The sequence below is a fragment of the Mesoplodon bidens genome (genome assembly GCF_964165515.1).
Source record: "Mesoplodon bidens genome assembly, chromosome: 2".
Taxonomy (NCBI): domain Eukaryota; kingdom Metazoa; phylum Chordata; class Mammalia; order Artiodactyla; family Ziphiidae; genus Mesoplodon; species Mesoplodon bidens.
The window spans coordinates 72,444,485-72,461,202 of NC_138177.1; the positions used below are offsets into that span (position 1 = coordinate 72,444,485).

The 16,718-nt window shown below is 49.3% G+C and overlaps 2 protein-coding genes across 3 annotated transcripts; one reads left to right on the forward strand and one right to left on the reverse strand.

The window, feature by feature from the left end:
* Nucleotides 1–6,056: 6,056 nt before the first annotated feature.
* GLMP (glycosylated lysosomal membrane protein) lies at nucleotides 6,057–10,139 on the forward strand. Its single transcript, XM_081224061.1, has 6 exons — nucleotides 6,057–6,184; nucleotides 6,696–6,953; nucleotides 7,160–7,360; nucleotides 7,485–7,703; nucleotides 8,175–8,431; nucleotides 8,546–10,139. Exons 1-6 carry the CDS (start codon nucleotides 6,107–6,109, stop codon nucleotides 8,709–8,711), a joined length of 1,179 nt encoding a protein of 392 aa, XP_081080187.1. The 5' UTR covers nucleotides 6,057–6,106; the 3' UTR covers nucleotides 8,712–10,139.
* Nucleotides 10,140–10,142: 3 nt separating this feature from the next.
* Nucleotides 10,143–14,984, reverse strand: TMEM79 (transmembrane protein 79; the record flags this gene model as incomplete). 2 transcript variants are annotated; one of them, XM_081224063.1, is made up of 3 exons in its annotated part: nucleotides 13,293–14,263; nucleotides 12,799–13,012; nucleotides 10,143–10,356 (listed from the first exon to the last, which is right to left on the reverse strand). In XM_081224063.1, exons 1-3 carry the CDS (start codon nucleotides 14,050–14,052, stop codon nucleotides 10,143–10,145), a joined length of 1,188 nt encoding a protein of 395 aa, XP_081080189.1. In that variant the 5' UTR covers nucleotides 14,053–14,263. The 2 variants fall into 2 exon arrangements, with proteins under 2 accessions (XP_081080189.1, XP_081080188.1); XM_081224062.1 differs by lacking the exon at nucleotides 10,143–10,356 and adding an exon at nucleotides 14,889–14,984 and having other exon boundaries at nucleotides 12,761–13,012; nucleotides 13,293–14,095.
* Nucleotides 14,985–16,718: the final 1,734 nt, after the last annotated feature.

Genomic DNA, 16,718 nt, shown 5'->3' on the forward strand with positions numbered 1-16,718 from the left:
CCTGCTTAACCCAGTCTAAAGTCTTCAGCTTGGGACTTACCTGGTGTCACAGTGGTTAGAGTCCACCTGCCAGTGCAGGGGACACTGGTCGTGCACCACAACTACTGAGCCTGCGCTCTAGAGCCACAAGCCACAACTGCTGAGCCCATGTGCCACACTACTGAAGCCCTTGTGCCTAGAACCCGTGCTCCACAATAAGAGAAGCCACCGCAATGGGAAGCCCGTGCTCACTGCAACTAGAGGAACCCCTCACACAGTAATGAAGACCCAACACGGCCAAAAATAAATTTTTAAAAAAAAAATGAAGTCTTCAGCTTTTTCTCTTCAGTGAGAGGCTCTGAAATAAGCCTACCTATCTTTTGCTGAAATCCCTGCGTCTTTACTTGTGTTAATTCCCTCAGAGCTTTAAGACCTTAAAGATGAGTTAATTCTCAAATAAAAAGATCTTGAAGAAGTAGTGCTTGGAAGTTGTGGAGGGAGGAACTGCCTCCCATTTGTTCCTTAACACCTTTCTGGGTCCATTCTGGTTTCAGCTGTAATGGTTAAGCACTTGGATAATTGTACATAGTAGTCTTCCCTCCTGTCATCAGTGCCTCTTCTTTAAGAGTTACAGTGTCTCCTGAACCTATGAAAATTCCTCCTGGCATGTTAGGCATGTACTCTTCAGTCTAGCTTTCAGAGCCCCTTTGTGCTGTTCAAAGGCTAAATTTAACAGTCATTAAAGGCTACCCAAGCCACTTTGTTGCTTGCATGAACTAAGTGATTCCATGAACACAACTTTGCTGCCACCTTGACTTTGTCATGGTTCTTCCCTGTCAAATTCCTGGATTCAACTAAGTCCTATTCCACACCCCGCCCCCCAAAAGTGGTGTATTGGGGGTGGTGGGGAGACTTGAATTACTATTTACTGAAACCCTTTGAACTCAGCCAAGACTCTTGCTTATATCCTTGCTTGTCAAGTCCAGAGTTGATAACCTCAGAGGGTACAAGTACTTTTTTTCTCAAGAAAAGTGAAAAGTTTTTTTTAAGTTTTATTGAAGTATAGTTGATTTACGATTTTTTTAAAGTTCCAAAAGAATATTTATTAAATACAGAAAAATAGAAATGATTTTCTAAAGAATCCAAAGCCCCTTTATCTGAATCCAACCACTGTTAGTATTTTGTTATCTTTACTTCTAGTCTTATTTCTGTGCAAAACTTTATTGAAAAAGAAAAACAAAAACAAAAAATAGGAACAAAAAGCTCAACACATATAGAACATTTTTCTCATCTATAGTTTCACTTAGCATTGGGGTCAGAGGCATTTTCTCATGGCATTATAACTTCTCTGTAAATTTTTTTAACATCTTTATTGAAATATAATTGCTTTACAATGGTGTGCTAGTTTCTGCTTTTAACAAAGTGAATCAGCTATACATATACATATATCCCCATATCTCCTCCCTTTTGCGTCTCCTTCCCACCCACCCTGTCCCACCCCTCTAGGCAGTCACAAAGCACCAAGCTGATCTGCCTGTGCTATGTGGCTGCTTCTGTTGTACAGCAAAGTGACATATCTTTTTCGTATTCTTTTCCATTCTGGTTTATCACAGGATAATGAATGTAGTTCCTTGTGCTATATACAGTAGGACCTTGTTTATCCATTCTGTATGTAATAGTATGCATATGCTAATCCCAAACTCCCAATCCTTCCCTCCCCGACCCCCACCCCTTACTAACAAACCACAAGTCTGTTCTTTATGTCTGTGAGTCTGTTTCTGTTCCGTAGATCTGTTCATTTGTGGGGTTTTTTCTTTTTTGGCCACACCGCACAGCATGCGGGATCTTATTTCCCTGACCAGGGATCGAACCCGTGCCCCCTGCAGTGGAAGCACAGATTCTTAACCACTGGACCGCCAGGGAAGTCCTGTGTTGTATTTTAGATTCCACATGTAAGTGATATCATGTGGTACTTGTCTTTTTCTGACTTACTTCGCTTAGTATGGTAATCTCTAGGTCCATCCATGTTGCTGCAAGTGGCACTATTTCATTCTTTTTTATGGGTAATATTCCATTGTGTGTGTGTGTGTGTGTACACCACATCTTTATCCATTCATCTGTTGATGGACATTTAGGTTGTTTCCATGTCTTGGCAATTGTAAATAGTGCTGCTATAGGGGGTGCATGTATCTTTTTAAATTATAGTTTTGTTTGAGTGTATGTCCAGTAGTGGGATTGCTGGATCACATGGCAACTCTATTTTTAGTTTTTTGAGGAACCTCCATACTGTTTCCCATAGTGGCTGCACCAATTTCTATTCCCACCAACAGTGTAAGAGGGTTCTCTTTTCTCCACCCTCTCTCCAACATTTATTATTTGTAGACTTTTTATCTTTTTTCCTTTTTCTTTTTTCTAGCCGCACTGTGCGATATGTGGGATCTTAGTTCCCCAACCAGGGATCGAACCTATGCTGGCTGCAGTGGAAGCACGGAGTCTTAACCACTGGACCACCAGGAAAGTGCCCTTGTAAACTTTTTAATGATGGCCATTCTGACTGGTGTGAGGTGGTACCTCATAGTAGGTTTTTCTTTATGTATAATTAATTTTTATTGCAGTATGGTTGATTTACTGTAGTTTTGATTTACATTTCTGTAATAATTAGCGATGATGAACATCTTTCATCTGCCTATTGGCCATCTGTATGTCTTCTTTGGAGAAATGTCTATTTAGGTCTTCTGCCCATTTTTCAATTGGGTTGTTTTTTTGTTACGGTGTTGTATGAGCTGTTTGTGTATTTTGGAAATTAATCCCGTGTTGGTTGCATCATTTGCAGATATTTTGCCCCAGTACATAGGTTGTCTTTTCATTTTGTTTATGGTTTCCTTTGTACAGAAGCTGGTAAGTTTGATTAGGTCCCATTTGTTTATTTTTGCTTTTATTTCTATTGCCTTGGGAGACTGACCTAAGAAAACATTGGTACAGTTTATGTCAGAGAATGTTTTGCCTATGTTCTCTTCTAGGAGTTTTATGGTGTCATGTCTTATATTTTAGTCTTAAACCACTTTGAGGTTTTTTTTTTAGTATGGTGTGAGGGTGTGTTCTAACTTCATTGATTTACACGTGGCTATATAACTTTTCCAACACCACTTGCTGAAGATACTGTGTTTTCCCCATTGTATGTTCTTGCCTCCTTTGTCAAAGATTAATTATCTTTAGGTGTGTGGGTTTATTTCTGGGCTGTCTATTCTGTTCCATTGATCCATATGTCCGTTTTTGTGCTAATACCACGCTGGTATCTTTTTTTTTAAATTTTTTGGCCATACTGCACAACTTGTGGGATCTTAGTTCCCCAACCAGGGACTGAACCCCCGCCCCCTGCAGTGGAAGCATGGAGTCTTAACCACTGGACCGCCAGGGATGTCCAATACCACACTGTTTTGATTACTGTAGCTTTGTAGTATTGTCTAATGTCTGGGAGGGCAATGCCTCCTGCTTTGTTCTTTTTCCTAAGGATTGCTTTGGCAATTCTGGGTCTTTTATGGTTCCATATACATTTTAGGATTATTCTAGTTCTGTGAAAAATGTCATGGGTAATTTGATAGGGATCACATTAAATCTGTAGATTGCTTTGGGTAGTAAGGCCAGAAAAATGAAAGTTTTTAAGGAAACTTTAGTTTATCCTAGAGTAGCCATTTGGGGAAAAAACTGAAATTGGATCCTTTCTTCACTTATTACAGCAAAATTAATTCCAGGCGACTGAAAGATTTAAATATAAGAGTACTAGAAGAAGACATGAGATTTAAAAACATACTTACCAGGGGAATTCCCTGGCAATCCAGTGGTTAGGACTCTGCGCTTTCACTACCAAGGGCGCGGGTTCCATCCCTGGTCAGGGAACTAAGATCCTGCAAGTTGCACAGCGTGGCTGTAAGTAAGTAAGTAAGTAAATAAATACTTATCAGAGTGGGGGAAAATAATAAATGTAACTACATAGAATATTTGCATGGCAAAAAAAGAACAAATGGGAGAGGGAGGATGATGTTTGCAACAGTACAAGAGTTGATTTCCTTGAACTTTTAGAACTTGGCCATTAAGAAGATAGGGCCTCAGAAAAATAGGCAAAGGGTATAAATAGCTCCAGAGAAGCAAAAAGTAAATGACTAATAAAACATGAAGAGATGTTTAACCTTATTCATAGGGAAATGCAAATTAAGTTTGGTAAGCACTTGCCAGGGTGTGGGGGAAATGGGCTCTCAAACATGGTGTGAGTGTCAATTGATGAACCTCATAGAGGGCAACTTGACTGGGCAATTCTACTCCTGGGTATTTATCCTATAGATTTGGTTACAAATATGTATGAAGTGCTTTTCATACAGGGATACTCCTTTCAGTGTTGTTTGCCATAGCAAAATGTTGGATACTATCAAGGCTCTGGCTAAATATACCCATGGAAGGTCCGCCCTGCAATGAAAGACTGGAGAATGAGACAACTCCAAGTGCATTGATACAGAACATTCCTCAATATATAAGTGAAAAAACAAACTGCAGGGCTTCCCTGGTGGTGCAGTGGTTGAGAGTCCGCCTGCCGATGCAGGGGACACGGGTTCGTGCCCCAGTCCGGGAAGATCCCACATGCTGCGGAGCGGCTGGGCCCGTGAGCCATGGCCACTGAGCCTGCGCGTCCGGAGCCTGTGCTTCGCAACGGGAGAGGCCACAACAGTGAGAGGCCCGCGTACCGCAAAAACAAACAAAAAAAACAAACTGCAGAACAGTGGATTCCATTGTATCTTATTATACATATGTATATGGGTATATATGTATATGTATATATGTATTATCAAGTGTGCACACACATACACACACACACACACACACTTGAGGGACTTCCCTGGCAGTCCAGTGGTTAAGACTGCACTTCCACTGCAGGGGGCACGGGTTCGATCCCTGGTCGGGGAACTAAGATCCCACATGCCACATGGTGCGGCCAAAAAAAAAACCCAACAAAACATACACTTGAGCATGCATAGAATATTTTATGAAGGACACATGAGAAACTGATAATAGTGGTTGTCTCAAGGAAGGACCCAGGTTGCTGGGGAATAGGGGTGGTACCCTTTGGTGCCTTATGAATATTGTACTGTATGCATTTTTTATTAGCCAAAATAATTTTAGGATTAGCAAAACAAACAAACAAACAAAGGACTTCCCAGGTGGCGCAGTGATTAAGAATCCGCCTGCCAATACAGGGGACACAGGTTCGATCCCTGGTCCGGGAAGATCCCACATGCCGCAGAACAACTAAGCCTGTGCGCCACAACTACTGAGCCCATGTGCTGCAACTACTGAAGCCTATGCGCTCTAGGGCCCACGCGTCGCAGTAAAGCCCATGCGCCTAGAGCCTGTGCTCCGCAACAAGAGAAGCCACCACAATAAGAAGCCTGTGCACCGCAACGAAGATTAGCCCCCACTTGCCGCAACTAGAGAAAGCCCGCACGCAGCAACAAAGACCCAACGTAGCCAAAAAAATAAATAAAATTTAAAAATTAAAGGAAAAAAACAAGAAAAATAAAAAGTGCATTCATTCAGCCAGACATGAACTCCCTCCTATGACAATTATGTATCACTTTCATGTCCTGTTTTCTGAGGTTTCTTTTCTCCACAATAAAATTGTGAGCTCTTCCAGGACAAGAACCTGCATAGCTGGGGGCTCAATAAATATTAAAAATTGACAAAAAGAACCCTCTGAGGTGTGCTATCTCTCCCATCGAATTCTTCAAATTCTTCTCTGTGCCTTCCCTGCCACAGAATCATTCTACAGATTACATTTGGATGTTGAATCCAGACATCATGCCTGCCTATAGGTAACTTTAGCAGGACCAGTTGGGTAGGAGAGGTTGGGAGTATGTCTGCAGATGTAGCCTGGGATGACTTGTTTGCCAGGTCAGTTGGGGATGACGAACTCCTAACCCTTCTGATTCTATTCTCACTCACAAATCTGGGTTAAGGGAGGCGGTCTCTTTAAGAACTGTTGTGATGGTCCCGCCCTTTAAAGAGATCAGCTGAATCTGTGAGTCACATGATTTTAGCGTCTCTTCCGCCCTCTGAAGTCGGGACTGCCTGAGAAGCTATGAGGAGCGCCGTGCTCCTCCTGAGTCTACTTCTGACAGCAGCTCCGTTTGGCCTTCTGGGGGAGGAGACCCGCCAGGTGAGGGGCTAGAGCAATAGGTGTTTCAGGATATGCTACCTTGAAGGGTGGTTGGAATCTAGGGCAAACAATTGGTGGGGGTGGAGCGTGCTTGCATTGACAAAAGAGTTTTTCAAACTGGGGGTCGGAGCAGCCATGGGTCAGGGGACAGGATTGTGGAGTAGGGTGGATGTGAGAGCTTCCTGTCTTCCGGTGAAACCTGGACCTTGACTTAGCCCTGAGTGAGCCAGGTCCAAGCAAGTGTTGGATTTCTTTCTTCCTCTCAGCCCTGTGCCCTGATCTCTCCACCAGGGTCAAGGCAGTTCTGGCTCTACCCACCTCTCCTCCACCCCACCTCTGCCCCTTACAACAAGGTTCTGTTAGCTCCCACAAGCATTCCTCTTGCCTAGGCCCCCAAGGTCCCACCCTTTCCCCATCATTTTCCAAGGCCCCTGTCCTTATCCCCAAACTTCTTTGCCCTGTGTCTCTCCCTGATCCTGTTCGCTCGACCCTCCACTGCTCCATGTTCCAGGTGTCTCTGAAGGTCATCTCTGACTGGCTGGACCCTTCCCAGAACCTGCTTCATATCCAGGCAGTGGGTGCCACTTCCACCCTGCACTATGTGTGGAGCAGCCTGGGACCCCCAGCTGTGCTGCTGGTGGCCACCAACACCCCCAACAGCACCCTGAGTGTCAACTGGAGCCTCCTGACTTCCTCTGAGCCTGACGGGGGCCTCATGGTGCTCCCCAAGGAGAGCATCCAATTTTCTTCTGCCCTCGTCTTTACCAGGGTGAGGAGGTTGGGGGAGAACCAAGGGGAAGAGTGCAGAGGGGAGGGTTCATTCGAGTTAGAGGGAGAAACTGAAGACTGGGGGTAGGTGAAGTCGAGTCAGGTATGAGAGCGTGGGGTGGGACCAGTGAACGGGGGGTGGTGGTGGTGATTCAGGAGAAAGCTGGACTCAGGCAAGCCTAGTCCCTCCCCACCCCCACCCGCCAGCTGTTTGAGTTTGACAGCACCAACACATCCGATGCGGCCGCCAAGCCTCCAGGAAAATCATATCCCCCATACTTCTTGGCCGATTTCTCCTGGGACAACATCACTGACTCTTTGGATCCTGCCACCCTGAGCGCCACATTTCGAGGCCACCCCATTCACGACCCCACTGGGGCTTTTGCCAATGGCAGCCTGGCCTTCAGGGTAAGGGTATGGGGCATCAGAACTCAAAAGGCTGGTTTACGAGGGTGGGAGTTAATGATGGGGGTCGCCTTCAAACACAGGCATCCACCTGCTTCCCACACCTCCCGTGCCTCTTCCATCCTAGGTTCAGGCCTTCTCCAGATCTGGCCGACCAGCCCAACCCCCTCGCCTCCTGCACACAGCAGACACCTGCCAGCTAGAGGTGGACCTGGTTGGGGCCTCTCCCCGGGGAAACCACTCCTTGTTTGGCCTGGAGGTAGCCACGTTGGGCCATGGCCCTGACTGCCCCTCAGTGCAGGAGCAGCACTCCATCGATGATGAATATGCACCTGCCGTCTTCCAGGTCAGGCTTCCAGCAGAGAAGCAGATGGGTGTGGGGTGAAGGGGGACCCCATTAGGACCTCAGAGAATCATTCAACTATTTACCATTTAGCAACACTTCATTCAGCTCCTTTAAGTGCTGGGCACGGTGCTAATGAATTAGCCCAGTCTCTGCTCTCAGTGGAGAAGCCAGAGGGAAGGCGGTACAGTGTGACTAGTGCTCTGACAGATGGGATTTGCAAGGGCCCGGGGGCCCAAAGGAGGGAGCTGGGTGCAGGCTTGCTGAGTGTTGAGGCTGGAAAAGGACCCAGTGCCATCCAGTCCAGCTCCCCTTTCTACAGAGGAGAGATTGATGCAAACAGCCTGTGAGTTCTAGAACCAGGCCTAGGATTCAGGACGACTCGTGACAGATGGAGGCTGGGAAAGGGTGCGGGAACAGAAAGGTCGGGCACCACTAGTCCTCCTCATCCTGCCTGTTTGCCTTTCTCCCCAGTTGGACCAGCTGCTATGGGGCTCCCTCCCATCAGGCTTCATGCAGTGGCGACCAGTGGCTTTCTCCCAGAAGCAGGGGGGCCGGGAATCAGCCATGCCCTGCCAAGCTTCCCCTCTTTACCCCACCTTGGCATACCTTCTCCCCCAGTCACCCATTGTCCGAGCCTTCTTTGGGTCCCAGAACAACTTCTGTGCCTTCAATCTGACATTTGGGGCTTCCACAGGCCCTGGCTACTGGGACAAACGCTACCTCAGCTGGTGAGAGTCAGGGCCTGGGCCAAGGGTTTGGGAGGTTGAAGTGGAGGAGGGTTGGGCCTCTCGGCCTTCCCCGCTAAGCCTGCTCACCTCTCTTTCTCACTCTGCTTGCTCTAGGTCCATGCTCCTGGGTGTGGGCACCCCTCCAGTAGATGCCTTGTCCTCGCTAGTCCTAGGCATCATGGCAGTGGCCCTGGGTGCTCCAGTGCTCATGCTGCTGGCAGGAGGCGTGTTTCTGCTGCTGGGCCACAAGCGGTACTCAGAATATCAGCCTATAAATTGAGGCCTGCTCTCTAGAGGGAAGGACATTACTGGACCTGCCTTGCTGGTCTGCAGGTTTGAGGGTCAGTATTCCCAGCCAGCTGCTCCCTTTTCCCATCTTGCTTTTCTGCAGAACCTCAGAGACCAGCCTCAACTTCCTCCGGACCCAGGTGGGGCTTCCTTCAAACTTTGAGGAGGGACCAGGGACAGAGTGATTGCTAGAGGGAGGGTCCCCTCAGTGTTGCCTCCCCGCCCCTCCACCCCCCAGTTCCCTTGAATGGGACTCACAGGCCTAAATGAGAGGCCTTCTGACTTGTCTGCTACCCTGGAGGGCATGAAATAGACTAAGTTTTCCCCCAGGGCTTGTCTCTTAGTGTGTGAGTGTTGCTGGGTCTGGTTCCAGGGAATGAGAGGGCTGGAGGTGGGCATGGAAGGCAAGTTCTTGTTTGCAGCACCATTTCTTCCCCAGGCCTAGTTCTCTCCCTTGCCATGGGACCAGGCTCCTGCCAGCCACTCTTCAACATGCGGAGCTGGGAGGTCTCTGGTGCAGTCTGAATCAAACAAGGAAGGGACACTTGAGACGAGGGTGCAAACACGAAGGAAGAGCCAAGGAAGACAGTGGTAGTTGTTTATTGTTACACACACATTCATATGGGGTTAACATCAACCACTATGTCTTCCAACCACTCCCAGCCACCACAGGTGTGGGTGCACACGCACGCACACACACACACACACATACACGCACACACACACACACACACACACGCCTCTTGGGAGGCAGGTTTCCCTGTCTGCTCCTCTTCCCATGAGAGAGGTATGACTTCTGGGCAGTTTGGAGGTGCAAGGTTACAGGGACCTAAAGGGTTGGAAGGGAGGAGGCAGCCACACTGGATTGGGACAGCTGTAATTGACTTGACTGAGGCTCAAAAGCCTATATGGCCAGTTATGGAGGGTCCTGAACACAGGTCCCCAGGAAGGTTTTCACCAAACATGAACGTCCTATTTGATCTGATGCCCAGCCATTACCTTTAGGCATGGGCAAGGTTTCTAGTCTCTTTGAGGCCCTCTGCTTAGACACCCAGCACAGAAATGGTCAGAGTTTTGGCTGTGGCTCTGCTGGCTGCCTCACAGGAGGCTGGAGAGTGCAGCAGAGTCCAGCCACTGTGGGCCCTAGTGGCAGTGGTGGGAGGCTGCTCAGGAAGGAACCATGCCTCTGCTCCTGGTCCTGTGCCCTCAGCATCCTTAAGGAACATGGCTGTCCACCTCTTTCCCTGAAAGAATGTCTGAGTCCCTCCCGCCTAATTGTCCCAGGCTCCAAAGGTGAAGGGGAGTGCCCCAACTCGGAAAGCAGGGGACAGTCCAGGCTCTGATTGGATGGGACCCCTGTCAGGGCAGTAGGTGGGTTCATCCCACCCAGGTACCAGGGCTGGGAGCAAGGGGGTGGGGCGGCTTAGCCCCAGGAGCGAGGCCTGTGGTCTGAGGCTGAGCGGGCGTGGTCAGGGTAGTCCAGGCGGCTCTCGGAGGCAGTGAGCATGCGTTCAGGCTCCACCACGAACATATAGTAGAGGTTCCACACCAGCATGGACAGCAGGGGCAGGAATGTCAGGCCGTAGCCAAAGCCTCGGAAGGAGGGGCCCACGGCAAAGGTCAGCCAGTATATCAGCCTGGGAGGCAAGAAAAGATCGGGTTTTCCTCGAGGGGAGTACATGAGCTAACTGGCAACAGGCTGATGATGGGGAGAATACAACGTGAAGGCAGTAGATGGGTGTTGGTCAGCACAACTGATACCTCTAAAGACAGCCAGTGTTTCTGTACTTACCATGTGCCAGGCATGGTACCAATTACTTTAGGGGCAATGTTTAATTTAATTTAGACCCCCACATCTCTATGAAGTGTGTATATTATTCACCTCCCTCTTTGTTTACTTTTCAAATTTTAATTAAAAAATTTTGAGTAGGCAGTATACATTTACATGGTTCAAAATTCAAAGGTACCAGTGAGTATAGTAAAATGTCTTCCTTTACTGATTCCCAGATACCCTATTCTCGTCCTTGACCTTCTCACCTCTGTTCCACTCCCACCCCAGACATCCAATATTATGGTTTCTTGTACATCGTGATGTTTTCTGTACATATGAGCGAAAAGATTTATGTTTTCCTTTTCCCTTTTTTTTTGGAAGTTTGGTAGCATACTAAATATAGAGATTGTTCTGCACATTGATTTTTTCCCCTCATTTAATGTATCTTGGAGATTGTGTTATATTAGTATATAAACAGCTTCATTATTTCACAGCTGCAGTACATTCCATTGTATTTACTTCCCCTTTTGCAGATGAAGAAACTAAGATTCCAAAAGGGTTAAGTAAGACTGGTCCAAAGTCACACATTGGGGAAATAGTAAAACCATAGTTTGAACCCATGCCTGTTCATCACCCCATCTCCTGCCATTTTAGAGGGGCTGAGGGAAAGGAGAGAGTAAGGAAACCAGCTTCAAGAGAGCTTGCAGCCCAGAGGGATGGACTAGGCACAACCAAATTTCCCCTCTTGGAAGATCCATTCAAAATACACACTCCTCAGTGGCGGGAGGGCAGCAGCTTCCTCTTAACGTATGAAGGATCACTTATTACAAGATTGTGATGTCTCTATTTTTTTACCTGGGAAATGGAGGAAAGAGTAACTGCTGCTTCTCTACTGCACCAGGAGGCAGCATAGCATAATAATATAAAAGTTCACATTTAGTGAACACTTACCAAGTACTAGACTGTTGCAAGCACTCTACATGAATTAACTAACTTAATCTTCACAATAACTCCATTTTACAGATGATGAAACTGAGGCACAAAATACTTAAGTAACTCGCCCATGGTAGAGAAGAAGGACCCTGGATGAGAGAAGGAAGGGACCTGGGTTCTAGTCCTGCCTCTGCTGCTGACTGACCTGTGTGACTCTTCTCCCCCAATCTGTAGTCACTTTCTCTCTGTAAAATGGGTAAGATGGACCAGACAATTGCTGGTCCTTTAGCTCCCTGATGATTCTTGGTGCTTAAACCAACTTCTGTCTGAGACCAGCATTCCCCGAGAGGGAGATGAGAAGTTGAGTTACATGAGCAGGAACATATTTATCTTGGGAAACATCTACTGGGAGAACTTGCAGGGCTGCATGATGGTCAGGAGGCTGGTGGGACAAATGACCACTAGACTACAGTCAGAAGTGACAGGAAGACAGATTTAAGCTAAATAGGAAGAATGCTTTAGCACTTAAAGCTACCTGGAATGCTATATGGAAACTAACAAAAGGAAATGTATTAGGGGAAAAAATGGAAAGGCCTGCATTTGGCTTCAGAAATTCAAAGGTGCCTTCTGGGTTAACAGTAGTTCACATGAAAACACCCCTAAGGATTTCAGGTGCCTACAAATTCTAAATGAAAGCAGAGTAATGAGGCTGCCATGAGACCTATGTGGCCTTGGCTTGTATGAACAGGACAATACCCTTGACCAGCCCCCATCCCTCCCATTTGACAAGCAGGAGAATTTCCTGCCTAGAGGGAAGGACACAGGATAGTGAAGGGACCAGGGCCACTTAGCAAAGTAAACACTGGGGAAGCAGAGGTTTGGAGTTGGGAGTTGAGAGCTGTTGTCAAAGATCTGAATTTGTCTAGGCAATTACAGAGGTCAGAGTCAGGGCAGCAGTTTTTAGCACAATATAGAAAAGGACTTTCTAATAATTAGGACTTTTGAAAAATGAAACAAGACTGTCTTATAAAGAACTAAGCACTTGGTCACAGGGGCTGCTCAACCAATGTTCAGCCAATGGCCACCTGACCAGAGTGCCACAGAGGAGTGGCTGCAATGTGTGGGAGGTTGGTCTAGGTGACACCTGAAAGCCCTTCCAGTTCTAGGTTGATACATGTATCTTATGAAAGACATATGAGCTGATCACCTGCTACCAGGTGAGGTAAAGTGCAAGGAAGAAAGTGACTCAACTTTCCGGGGTGCACATTTGGGCTGATGCAGAATCCAGAAAGCTCCCTGGCTCTCCAGACATTCAGATGCCTGGGCCTCTTGAGCACCAGCACCTCCCTCTGCCCCACCCCCAGCCCCAGCTCACCGGGAGATGGCGAAGAGACCAGTGAGCAGAGGGAGCAGTTTGAGGGTGTCTTGGGGCAGGTAGGTGGAAAGCACGGCCAGGTTGAAGAAGTAGAGGATGAAGAGCTGGACCGACTGGGCCACATATTGCCGGTGGATCTCCACCTCTCGCCGTGGCTCCCCAAAGGGCCGCAGGGCAGAAAAGCACAACAGGCTCAGCCCGTACACCAGGATCCCTGGGTGGGGTTGGAGGACACATAGGGTCAGGAGAGGAGCGGCAGGCAGGAAGCTGGAGGCAGGGTTCGTAGCAGAGAGCTCATGGGCATGGGCTCTGCACCGTGGGTGGGGCTGAGGTGGTCCTGGGAGGAGGTGGGCACACAGGGGTGACAGGGTGTGGGAGGCCCTGAGGGTCCAGGTCTAGTGAAGGGAAACTCTCCTGCTCCCCAAACCAGGCAGGCCCTGCCCTCCAGCCCGGCTCCCACATGCCCCCTCCCTTCTTGCAGGGCCCAGGCTCACCCAGTACAATGGGGAAGGTGGCAAAGACCCCGCAGCGCAGCGTGTAGATGAGGCGGGAACTCATGGTCGGCAGGCGCGGGGCATCGAAGGGCAGGAAGGCGTATGCCCCATAGAGCAGGCAGGGGAAGAGGATGAGGGCGGCTCCCACCGAGGCCATGGCCTTCAGCCCCTCATGGCCTCCGCATCCCCTGCAGCACCCACAGGAGTACCCAGGCGGCCTCACCACTGCCTCGGCCCACTTGCGCTCCGGGGGCTCAGGGTGGGTGGCCCGGGTGGGCAGGAAGGTCTGGCGGCGCTCACCCTCACTGGCCTCACAGCACACAATGAGGTCTTCCTGGGGCCGCTGCTCAATGCACTGTAGGTCGATGGGCACGAAGGCCCGGGCCACCTTCTCGGGCAGCAGGCTGGCGTCATCTTCGTGCAACTCCTCTAGCTTGGTGGGTGGCTGTGACTCAAGGGGCTCAGGCTCAATGTTCCTCCACCCAGGGGGATCTGAGAACGGGGCACTGGGCTGGGGGCCAGTCCCCCAGGGCAAGGTGGCAGCCTCACTTACTGTGCTGTCTAGACCATCCTCCATCCCCTCTCCGGCTGTGGGAGACCCAGCTGAAGATCCCGCTCTGGAGGACTCAGCTCCAGGGGACTCAACCCCATCCTCCCCTTCCAGCTTCCGGCCATTGGGGACCAAAGCCTGGGGTGGGCTTTTCTCCAGGGCCTCGGGCCCCTTCACTTCCAGCAGGGCCAGGGTCTCGGGTTCTGTCATCCTGGGGCTTCACTTCTGGGGTCTACCGCAAGGTCATGTCACCCTGGAGGGAGTAAAGTTCTGTCAGAAGCTGCCATCCTCTGGCCCTCAGGAGGCGCTGACAGAACAGGAAGTCTCCAGGGCAGCCGGCCTCGTGGACTTTAGTCCTTTCTGGGACCTTAGGGAGAACATGGTCCGGAGGAAGGTGTTGAAACAGAGGGAGGCAGGAGGGAAGTGAGAGCCGAAATGGAGGCACCCTTTCGACATCAAATGCTATTCAGCAGGAGAGGGTGAGTCAGGGGGCACAGGCGCTGGCAGCTGTGGCCTCAGCCAGCCTCCACCCATGCCTTCTACCCCCTCCACCAAAACCCCTGGGGTCATGGCCACCCTAATGCAGGAATGGGAGGAAAAGGAGAGGTCTAGAATTTTGCCAAGGATTTTATTCCCGCTAAGGATCTTCTTGTGGGACAGAGAAGCTGCCCCTTCACCTCCACACCCCCCATTCCCCTGCAGATCCCCAACTGGAACTCTCCTGGCAACTGATACCAATGATTTGCCAAGAGATCTGTCCCAAGGAGCTGGCAACAGCAGTGCATCCTGTTCTTTTGTCTCCAATCTGGGTACCTGGTCAGTTTCCAAACTTCTCAGTAACCCACCCACAACGTCTCCGGAGGGCCTGGGTCTGTTCATTCTGATCTCTAAGTCTAGTCAAGGCTGTTTCCCATGCCTCCTCTCTGGTCTTTCTTCCCTCCCTGCCGCCCTCCATCTCACTGCTTCTGGATGGGGCTGATTCCCCTCTCTCCACCTCCTCAAGGACCTCCTAACCCTTAGTGTTTGGACCCATGACACCCACTTACTTTCCATCTGGAGAGAGGTAGAGGGTCCCCAGTGTCCGGGAAGGAGCTGCCCAGCTCCCTGCTGGCTCTGCGAGTATTCCTCTCAGTCTCCCTCCCTTTACCTGTGTCTCCAAACCAGTCTGACCAGAGCAGGTGGGGCCCACTTTAAAGGGGCAGGCCCCGCCCTGCTGAATCTGCCGACAGAAAAAGCATTAAAGGAGGACGTCATCCTTTCTGAAAGTGGGGGTGCAGCTGATCATAGAGGTAAGTGTGTGTCTTAGCAACATGGGATGCGTAGGAACCCCCAGCACAGGAAAGCAAAGGAGGAAGAAGTGGGTTTGGACATCAGAGGGTGCTTGGAGTAGATTGGGATACCCAAAAAGAGGTTGAATTTCTACACTTATTCATTCAATATTTATTGGGCACCTATTATTAGCTAGGCACAGACACAGGAAAGAACAAGATGACAGGCAAAGTGTCTGTGCTTGGGACTTCCCTGGTGGCGCAGTGGTTAAGAATTCGCCTGTCAATGCAGCGTGCACGGGTTCTATCTCTGGTCGGGGAAGAGCCCAGATGCCACGGAGCAACTAAGTCCGTGTGCCATAACTACTGAGCCTGTGCTCTAGAGCCTGTGCGCCTAGAGCCTGTGCTCTGCAACAAGAGAAGCCACCGCAATAAGAAGCCCGCGCACCACAACGAAGAGTAGCCCCTGGAAGAGCGGCCCCGCTCGCCGCAACTAGAGAAAGCCGGAAAGCCCACGTGCAGCAACAAAGACCCCACGCGGCAAAAAAAAAAAAAAAAGTCTCTGCGCTTAAAGAGCTTGTTCTTTTGGGATAACAGATAATAAAGAAGCCTAGCAACTAAACCAATATGACAATTTCAGTAGGGAAAACCTCTTTGCCAAAATGATATTTGAGCTGAGACCTGATGGGAAATCAGGAGAACGAGTGTTCCAGGCAGAGAAACAGCAGGTGAAAGGCCAATAAGTGGGAAAGACAGGTTGTTTCAGGAACAGAAAGAAGGTCGGTGGCTGGAAAAGGAATTTATGTTGCCATTACAGCGGGTACACGGGTCCCCTGAACACCTTGCCTTTTAGGTTAGGTTTAAGGTTTAAGAAAGCAATTGGAATCCAAGGTGATCTTTCCCGGGGCAGAAACGCTTAAGGGTGTACCTTCTCAGTCCTGTGGCTCTTTTCCCCTGAAGTTATTTGAGCTTTGTGAGGGCAGGGACAGTGTCTGGATTGCTCATTCTGTGTCTCCAGAACCCAGCATTGTGACTGGAAGACAGCAGGTGTTCAATAAATGTTTGCTGGACTGGTGAGAGATGAACATGCAAGTGGAAATCTTTGGGTTGGGGTGCGGGAGCTGAAGGGCCGAGGTGCCTGTACAAGAGTCCTGTATTGGAGGGCCTTACTCTTACGCTATGCTTGACTCTTTCCAAGAAAATTTTCACATACACGACTTTTGTTTGTTTAAATAATGGGGGGAAAGGGAGAAATGAAATCACCCTAACTAGTAATCTTAAAGGGGCTCGGCTCAAATGGGGCGGGGGTGGGGGGTGCGGGCAGAAGGATGGACAAAATGACCACCGTCGGACAAAGCAAAGTCATGCTCCTAGCTGTGAGTCCATCTGCCCAGATCCAGCTTAGCCTCAGCTCCCCCGCAGAGTTCACTGTTCGTTCTCTGGCAGCTTTGTCAATAAAGTTTTTCTTAAGGGCTTGCAGAAGCCAGAAAGAGGCCATGCTGCCCAGAGTTAGTTCTGGCAACTTCCCGGGAGGGAAAACGAGTTTCGCGAGATTTGGTAGCGGCAGGCCACTGGCCCGCAACTTCCAGCTGGTATCGCGAGATTTGG

Coding starts and splice junctions, on each gene's coding strand:
- GLMP (XM_081224061.1), top strand. CDS start 6,107: ATGAGGAGCGCCGTGCTCCTCCTGAGTCTACTTCTGACAGCAGCTCCG. Junction 6,185..6,695: donor TGGGGGAGGAGACCCGCCAG/GTGAGGGGCTAG, acceptor TCCATGTTCCAG/GTGTCTCTGAAGGTCATCTC. Junction 7,361..7,484: donor ATGGCAGCCTGGCCTTCAGG/GTAAGGGTATGG, acceptor CTTCCATCCTAG/GTTCAGGCCTTCTCCAGATC.